Consider the following 9,588-nt stretch of genomic DNA (forward strand, 5'->3'; position numbering starts at 1 on the left):
TTAAAGTAATGAGATCGAGCATTTGTGTTAAAATAAGCCAGCAGTGTAAATAGGAATTTAAAACGCTTGGTTCATTATCTAAATACTTTCTATCTCTCTAAAAACAATATTCTCTACTTTTCCTCTCCCTTTTCTCTAGAAATTCTCACCGGTGGCTCATCTGTTCGACAATCAAGAGGCACCTAAAGGGCTTCCTGTTTCACTGTTTGGTTTAGCGTTTAGAACTGGTAAGTCTCGTTCTCTAGTTTTTAGTGATTTCTGGTTTTGCTGCATGCAAGGAACAATCATGTTTGCATGTGTTCCGCATTCTCCTTCTTCCTTTTCTGATTTCATTTTGGTTCTACGATTGGTCTTCTTTCACCAATCGATGGTTCATATGTGTTCTTAGAATTTCCTGAAAGAATAAGCAAAATTCTTAAGGTTGTAGAAGTTGTCCGTTCGGTTAGAGGTAAGGGGGGAGCATTTTTCCCTTTGTTTGGCATGCACATATGAGTGATGAAAACTACACAAGACTTCCTTTTTGCATACTACACAACACAAACATTGCATCTATTTTCTTTCGAAACCAGCCACAAGCTGGCCCAACTTGACTCGCTGGCTAACTCAACAAGTTGGGCAAACCAAGCTATTTCGAGTTGAGGAGTTGAAATCTCTATCTCGGCCGATCTTTTCTAGACAAAGGGACAAGTTGATCCATTCTTAGTTTGCTCTATACTTATACTTCAAAATGTTAAAACTAACATTTTAGTTCTTGAAAATAATAAAATTAGAAAAATTCTAAACCATAGTTATTCATCTTGGTTCAAACTCAATAAATATCATGCAATTTTAAAATACAATATTGATATATTTTTAATAAACAAAGACCGTAAATAATTAAATTTAAAGACTAAGATGGTAGTTAAACTTTGTTCGAATTCACTTAAAAAACTATATGCCCTCAGCGCTTACTTTGAGGGCTAAAGAAGTGGTTCGGCCTAAAACCTAAATGAGAGAGCTACTGCCATTCCCTTTTAATTTCCAAAGACACTTGAAACTTATACCGTTTAAGTAACAAAAACCTCAATACTTTCCTTGATTGAGAAGAAAATAAGAATATATGCTGAATGCCTATTTCTTTCTTTAGTTGTGTAAAAATTATTTAATTGAAATATCAAAGTTGAGAATGCAGTCACACAAACCACATCCTAAGGAACAATATAGACAATATAGATCACGACACAAGACATGGTATAGGAACATCATAAATTACTTCAGACGCATAATTATCCTTTGAGCAAAACTTTTCACGTAAGATTCCATTTGCTTTCAATATTAAAATCTAACCAATCTCAGAACCACTACAGCATCAATCAAGTGTCTTGTATCTTAAAAAACGTTTATCATTAAAGAAAATGTTTAAGATAACCACTTACAACACTCTATTGTTCTTCCTGACCATCAATATAGGGGTTTAAAGTTCCATAGGATTACTTAGAAGCTTTTCCAGTTCGAAATTCTTCCTTTGACCTACCGCAATAGACAGGATCTTTGCCTGAAAAGGTGATAAAATTCCAGCCAAATGCAGATCCTCCAACTACATAGGTCCCTGGAAGACCATCTTCAACCGGCTGCTGCTGAAAGCCAGGAACTGGTGGAGTAAGCTTAATTTCAGATGGTCGAGATTGCTGCTCTTTGGGTGTTTTCTGATCAATGTTCTGACCAGCCTTTGACTGGTCATCTTTCATGCTTTCACATAACCTTGACACGATCTTCAGCTCTGCAATTTAAGTCAAAAGGCATATTTCAAGCTACCACATGGAGGAGTATTTTTACACAACCTACACCAAAACTACTAGAAATCATAGACATGGTGGCATCATCAGGAACCAAGGTTGTGCCTGTATGACAATCACTAACGCGCCCACAGCCATGCAGACAGCAGAATTATGTATGCTCTCAGTGGAGAAACACATAAAATAGACATAAGTCAGAAATATAACAAATATATCATTAGCATTATATTATTTTATCAATCATGTAATACAATTTTTACTAAAGGAGCATAAGTCCTACCTATATGCCAATCATTAAAAACGTGGTTTTGTTCAGACAAAATAGACACATTCAAAACACAGGTCCTCCAAGACAGACAAAACATTAGTTTCTGTTCAGAAGACATACCAAATACAAACAGACATCAATAGATTATCCAGTTTCATGATCAGAAGTATAATGTGTGTTTTCATTATGTAATGAATATAATTTTGCCTGGATGAACTTACGTTCTTGAATTTCACGGGCTGCCTTGCACTTTTTGTAGTCAGGTGTTCGGATAACCTTCAAGATCAAACAGGAAGTTCATACAGTGTTTCCAGTGAAAAAAGGCCACTACTCTACACACCAGATAAAGGGCAAGAAATACATTGGAAATTTACTCAATCGATCTTAACTATTAGGAAAATGACTCAATAGTTCATACGTATCCAAATAAATTTCTAACATAATAACTTACTAAAATGCTAACTAAAAACTCATAACACCACCTTGGATCAAATAAAAGAAACCAGTTACTCAGTACACGGTAGTATAGACCAACCTATAGTCAATACATAATGATATAATTTATGTCATGAGTTAGTTAATGAAGCATCCACATAAAATGTACATGCAAGTATGCAACTATAAGAAATATTCTCACCTTCTTGGTTAGAGCATGACTAAAAACAAAAATTAAAAAGAGGAAACTTCCAAAATTTGCTGAATCAGCGTGTAACCAGAGACTAGCGTTGGCCATTTGGTATTTCAGAGGACTTTCTACATCCATTTTGCAGAGAGTAGTTTGCTCTGTCGAGCTTATGTTCTTAACTTTCACTTTTTTCTTAAGATCACTTTCTTGATTAGGGTTAGTCTTATTAAGCATGCTATTTCTAATTATAAAATGGATAAACCTCTATAAATGGTTCTATACTTCAGAAATCATCTATTAGCAGGTCTTTCTTCATTACAAATACCAATTGAAAATCTAGATTAAGCAAAGTAAGGGTGTGCGGGTATATAAATCAAGCTACTTGAAATTTGTTTGATTTTTCAGGTCTTTATTATTGGACTTGAGACTTTACATAAACATAATTACAAATCATGTCCATTTTTTGCATAGTAAACTCTCTTTGAAGGAAACAAATTTACAATTAAACACAAGACACCTATAAGAAAAAAATGAAGGAAGGGACCTTATTATGTATTTGCAAATCTCTCCTCAACACTTCTCTGGATTGATACGATTGAAATAATTAGTAGATCTATGTAATCATTACGTCTAAGGATAGTGCTTTTGATGTTTAATCTCCCTATTGTATCAACCTTCAAATATATAAATAGAGAACCATGGGAGGGGTTCTTCAACCCCTCTATAAATATATTTCTCTGTTTTAATCCCAAGTTGGTATCATAGCGGGTCGATCCCGCTTTGGTTTCTGTCTCGTCTTATCCACCGACACTAGTCATCGTTGTTCGCAACTGTCCACTGCCATTTGAGACTGTCCAACACTATCAACCATTGTTCTCTGCCTTTTTGTTGTCATTTGTCGCTGTCTGCCGCCTTCTACCATCTCATTTTCATCTAGCAACCATCGAATCTGGATCACCTCTCCAAGCGATGACCAATCCTGCTAGTGTCGAGGGCCAATTCTCTACCACATGCATCATCTCTTCTACTACAACCAGGCACGTGTTGTCCACGCGCTGTCGTCCACTCATTGGAACGTCATCGCGCCACCTCCATAGTTGTCACTAGACCCCCTCTCTCTTTTGACCCTTAAAACTTCATTTCAATGAAGTCCAGGAGCCACCCTTGTGGAAATCACCTAAGGTTTTCATTTTCCCTTACTGTTTGTGCATCCCCTCACTGTTTTTTGTTCCCTTGATCTCATATAATGACTAGAAGTGTTATTTCATTCTCTAGAAGCCCCTCAATTACTTCCGAGAAGCTAAATGGTAAAAATTATCTATCTTTTGAAATGTGGTTTCTTGGCCAAGGACATCATGACCACCTTGAGCAAAATGGAAGTCATATGCCTGCTAAAAAAGCTTAACAATGGAAACAAGCAGATTCCCAATTGTGTGCCCTATTGTGGCAATCCACGGAACCAAGACTTCTGACGTCCCTTAGAACTTTCAAAACATGTCACTCCTTTTGGAAGAAAGCTCAAAACATCTATGCCAACAATATTCAATGTCTCTATGATACAACAAACAAGCATGCATCTCTAGAAATGGCAGACCATGATATGGTATCCTACGACAAAAACCCAATCAGTTGTGGAAGAACTAGGATGTTTGTTAGAGAATGGAGGGTCTATGAGAGAAGAAAGGGAAAACAGAGGACTTAACTGCTAGACAGTTAAGTGGGTTTGGACTTAACTGCTAGACAGTTAAGTGGGTTCGGGAAAGAGGCCTATATAAGGACCTCTTTGTTGTATCAGTTAGGTAGTTAGACACTTGTTGATTTGTGGACCGGTCTTAGCACCTGGTGAAGGAGGTTAAGCTCCTGGACTATTCTGTATTCTAGTTTCTTTCTTGTGAATACACACCCATTATTCATTCCTTACTACGTGGTGTTGTTTCCGTGAGGGTAAGAGTACGAGTGAGTTAGAATTCCTACCTGAATCTCTAACAAGTGGTCCGACCTGCCGGATCTGTGCGGAGGAGAGAGGGTGCTATGGAGGGAAGGATGAACGTTGTTGAGGGGCGATTGGAGCACATCGAGATGGCGGTGGATGGAATGAAAGCGGAATCAGCGGCAAATCGGCAAGAATCTATGGCCATACGCAAAGACATTCAAGAACTAATGCGGATGATGGGGATAATGAGACCGTATTGGCAAGATTTCCAAGACGTGATGCGAGAAGTGGAGGAAGATGATGACTTGAATAAAATCAGAGAAGGAGTCACACAGGATCCCAACAAATACCCGGCATACACCATTGAAAACGGACGATTGCACTACAAGGGGAGGCTGGTTATTCCGGCAAAGTCTGAGTGGGTACAGAAATTGTTGGCCGAGTTTCATACAACCCCGACAGGGGGCCATTCAGGGGTCTATAGAACTTACCGAAGATTGGCACAGTTGCTGAACTGGGACGGGATGAAGCAATCAGTGACAGAGTATGTCAACCGCTGTTTGGTGTGCCAACAACACAAATACATGACGGCGTCACCGCAGGGCCTGTTGCAACCACTGCCTATTCCACAAGCTATATGGGAGGACGTCAGCATGGACTTTATTGTGCGACTCCCAAAATCCAAAGGCTAGGACGCTATATTGGTGGTTGTCGATCGACTGAGTAAATACGGGCACTTCATACCGCTCAGACATCCCTATACTGCCCGAACAGTTGCGGAAGTTTTTGTAAGAGAGGTAGTAAAGCTTCATGGGATTCCCAAGACCATAGTGAGTGATCGTGACCCGTTATTTCTCAGCGCATTTTGGAGAGAGATGTTTAAGATGCAGGGGACCCATCTCCGGATGAGCACAGCATACCATCCGGAGACGGACGGCCAAACAGAGGTGCTGAACAGGGTGCTGGAGGGATACTTACGATGCTTCTGTTCCGAGCAGCCTAAGACATGGAACGTGGTCCTTCCATGGGCGGAGTACTGGTACAACACCAGTTACCAAGGAGCTGCCAAATGCACGCCGTTTGAAGCGGTGTATGGGAGAGCCCCGCCGTCGCTGTCAAGGTTTATTCCGGGAGAAACAATGGTGGAAGTCGTGGCTCAAGAATTACAAACAAGAGATGAAGCGTTGCAGCAGTTGCGATATCATTTGTCGAAGGCGCAAGACGCGATGGTGAAGCAAGCAAATCGTAAGAGGAGGCCGATAACCATTAAGGTAGATGATTGGGTGTTTTTAAAGATAAGGCCCCACCGACAAACCTCTATGTCGGTGAAATTGCATCCGAAGTTAACGGCTAGATACTATGGGCCGTTCAAAGTGCTCCAGAAGATAGGGGAGGTGGCGTTCAGATTAGAATTGCCCGCGACTGCCAGGATTCACCCGGTTTTCCACGTGTCTCAGCTAAAATTGGCGATTGGGACAAAGCAGGTGGAAGCTGAGCTACCAGCAGATTTGCAAGTCGGGGGATATACGTGCTGGCCAACTAAGGTTTTGAATAGAAGAGTCCAGCAACAAGAGGGGGAACAACGTGAACAGGTTTTGATAGAATGGCAAGATGGAGGGGCAGACAGTGCAACGTGGGAGGATCAGAGTTTGATGCAGGAACAATTCCCCGAGTTTGACCTTGGGGACAAGGTCAGTTTTCAAGGGGGGAGTAATGTTAGAGAATGGAGGGTCTATGAGAGAAGAAAGGGAAAACAGAGGACTTAACTGCTAGACAGTTAAGTGGGTTTGGACTTAACTGCTAGACAGTTAAGTGGGTTCGGGAAAGAGGCCTATATAAGGACCTCTTTGTTGTATCAGTTAGGTAGTTAGACACTTGTTGATTTGTGGACCGGTCTTAGCACCTGGTGAAGGAGGTTAAGCTCCTGGACTATTCTGTATTCTAGTTTCTTTCTTGTGAATACACACCCATTATTCATTCCTTACTACGTGGTGTTGTTTCCGTGAGGGTAAGAGTACGAGTGAGTTAGAATTCCTACCTGAATCTCTAACAATGTTCTTGGAAGTCGGATCTTTGGAGGAAATCAAGAAGAAACTTGACAAATATTATATGGTGATGATCCTTTATGCTTTACATCTAGACTTTGATCATATCAGAGATCAATTTTTGACCAATCATGAGGTCCCTTACATGGAGACCTTGACCACATGCCTTCTTCGTGTCCCGGAGCCTCAAACGCACGAAGTTCATGAACTAGTGGAACCATCTGTCATGGTTGCCACACGAGGAAGAGGAGGACGTGGAGGTTGGGGGCGTCCGCAATGCACATACTGTAAAAGGATGGATCACATATGAGAAAATTGCTACTCCTTGCATGGTTTTCCTTTCAAAACAGCCAATATCTCTGAGGCTAAAACTACCAACTCCAAGTTCATTGAGGACGAATATAAAGAGTATCTACGGTTAAAGTCCAATAACATACTTGTAGGGTCTCTTACTAATTGGGCGAACTCCTGGGACTAGAGGAATCTGATGGTCATGACCCAGTCTGCTAGGAGGTAACTCACTAGGTTCTTGAAATAGGTCAACAAACTCATCCAACAATTTGGCAACAGCAAGAGGGACTTCAGCAACAACAGCCTGAGTAGTAAGAGAATTTAGAAGACCACCTTGGCCATCACAAACTAGTAAACATGACAAATGAACACCAGTTGCCATAGCTTTCCCCAATTGTTGTTTCTTAACTGTTTTCAACCCCAAAGAGGTTCCTCTCAATACATTTCTCCTTCTCTGGACATAAAACTCCATATACAACTTGTTAAAATTCCATACAATATCACCCAACGACACTAGCCATTAGACCCCTAAGACCAAATCACAGCACCCCAATGGAATGAGCCACATATCATAAGTGAATTGGTTTGATGGATTGTCCATTGAAATCCTCTAACTACTGTAGAAACATTTAACTTTGTGTCATCCACAACAACCACACTCAGAGAATCAAAAGCATCTATCCTGCAATCCAACCTTTTAGCTACCTCAATGTCAAAAAATTTGTGGGTACTGCCACCGTCAATCAGAACTTGGAGAGGCTTCTTTTGGTGTTAAAAGGTCACACGCATGGTTTGGAAATTGGCAATTCCGGTGAGAGCATGTACAGAAATTTGAGGATATGTAGAATTGGTTCCCATGGAGTTTTCAAGCAGTACTTCTTTCTCTTTATTATCTTGTAACTCATCTACTTCCATCACATGCAACTGCAGCTTTTTATGGCTTAATCCATGCTCGGGAGTAAAGGGTTCATCACGGAAATAACATAACCCTTTTTCCCTTCTCTCACTCGTATAAGCAGGGGTTAAAGTTTTAGAGGTATGTTGTTTTGATTTGAAGTAGAAATACCCCCACTTCCCGCCTTGAGGACAAGTCTGAAGCTAAGGAGGGGATTTGTTACGGGATATTTTGTAAACAAGCAATAAGAGAGTATCTCAATTGTAATTAGTCAATGGATAGTTAGAATGAGGAAAGTTGTTAGACAGTTATACAGTAAACCATAAATAGCAGAGGACCCTCTTGGATGGGATCAAAATTTTGTACTAACACTCTTGAACCTCCAATTTCCTCTAATAAGATTCGGATGCTTTTCATCCTTGGCCTCCCTAGTCTGTCTGTGTAATTCTTGGAACCCATCCTAGAATTACCCTAACAGAAACCCTACTAACTACATATTAAAAAGCAATAGCGAAACTCGGTATGAATAATACCCCAAGCACAAAAGAGTACCGAATCAACAAGAGGAGTAAACTTGAGATTTTCACACCAATTAGCCACAGATTTGAAAATTGAAAAGTGGGAGAGAGTTAAAACACTGGCCAACAAGTTTTATGAACAACTATTACATTAAATATTCCAATGGTTGCTGTATGAAAGAAAAAAAAACAGAGATTTGGAATATTGAACCTCGAGAAACTGAGGACGAAGGTCTCGAATAACGGCACGAATCTTTAAGTAGGTGGAGTGACCATTGGAGTCGAGCGGCCTCTTCTTCGTCGCCGGGGGAAAAGGAGGAGCCACCGCTGCTTTCACTTCTTCCATTGAAACAGAACTTTTTCTGTGGCTTGGTGTCTCTTCTCTTCTGGAGTTCTAAAAGGTGACCACAAGGGTTTCACCGTTGGATTTTACAGATAGAAAAAGAAAATCCTTGAATTTGAGATTATACTTTTATAGGTAATCTATATATCAATATTTAAGAAAAACTACCATTAGGTAAAATAAAATATTCACCCTCCTTCTTTCTTATTCTGACACTTGTTCAAAACTCAAGGTTTTTGGTCATTCCAATTTTTCATTTTTGAATTGTCCATTCTGTCCTTAGCTTTTTACACCTATATCACATAACCCAACCCATTGATCTTTTTGTCTTTTGAACTTTCCCTGTTCCTTTCCGGTTCTGCACAGCTTGAATGGATTTTTGTTCTACGATTTTCTTAATCAAACACAAAGACAACGTTTAAAGTTAGTAAAAGGGTATTTTTTTTTTTGTTGTAGAGGTCTGTTTGGTTTATTTTTGTTATGGTTGCAGTTCTTATTGTTGTTGGTTTGTATGGGTTGTGAATTTATATCTGTGTAGAACTTTTACATTTTGCTTGTGATTCTTTTTCTTTAGCTTTTTGGTCTAGCACTTCGTTGAAAAAGGTCCTATACGATCGGTACCTTTTTCCGAAAAGGTAAGTTTAGTGTTTGTGGTTTTGTTTCATTTCTCTATGTGCTAATGCTTTTCTACAGGTGTCGTTTATGGTTACATTGGTGTTCTTTTGAAGTTTAAGGTAAGTTTTTTGTGTTTTTTTTCTAAGAAAAATTGGTTTTTGATTCATTTGATATTCCTGTTGGATTCTCGTAGCAAGTGAACGCCTCTCTTCTTGTGTTGTCAACCCCAGATGCACTGAAGTCACCATATATTGCGACTATGGGGGTTTATGTATTCAAG

General features: G+C 39.8%; 1 protein-coding gene across 1 annotated transcript; it reads right to left on the bottom strand.

The window, feature by feature from the left end:
- Positions 1 to 1,250: 1,250 nt before the first annotated feature.
- LOC108321166 (uncharacterized) lies at positions 1,251 to 8,811 on the bottom strand. Its single transcript, XM_017552833.2, has 3 exons — positions 8,562 to 8,811; positions 2,265 to 2,319; positions 1,251 to 1,759 (listed from the first exon to the last, which is right to left on the bottom strand). The coding sequence occupies exons 1-3, from the start codon at positions 8,694 to 8,696 to the stop codon at positions 1,470 to 1,472; spliced, it is 480 nt and encodes a 159-aa protein (XP_017408322.1). The 5' UTR covers positions 8,697 to 8,811; the 3' UTR covers positions 1,251 to 1,469.
- Positions 8,812 to 9,588: the final 777 nt, after the last annotated feature.

Source organism: Vigna angularis, chromosome 2 (assembly GCF_016808095.1).
Source record: "Vigna angularis cultivar LongXiaoDou No.4 chromosome 2, ASM1680809v1, whole genome shotgun sequence".
NCBI classification, from domain to species: Eukaryota; Viridiplantae; Streptophyta; class Magnoliopsida; order Fabales; family Fabaceae; genus Vigna; species Vigna angularis.

Bases quoted from the DNA above. Each gene is read 5' to 3' on its own strand.
- LOC108321166 (XM_017552833.2), bottom strand. From the start codon at position 8,696: ATGGAAGAAGTGAAAGCAGCGGTGGCTCCTCCTTTTCCCCCGGCGACG. The intron at 2,320-8,561 runs GTTCAATATTCC...TTGATCTTGAAG, and splicing joins TTCGTCCTCAGTTTCTCGAG to GTTATCCGAACACCTGACTA. The intron at 1,760-2,264 runs GTAAGTTCATCC...CTTAAATTGCAG, and splicing joins AGCCCGTGAAATTCAAGAAC to AGCTGAAGATCGTGTCAAGG.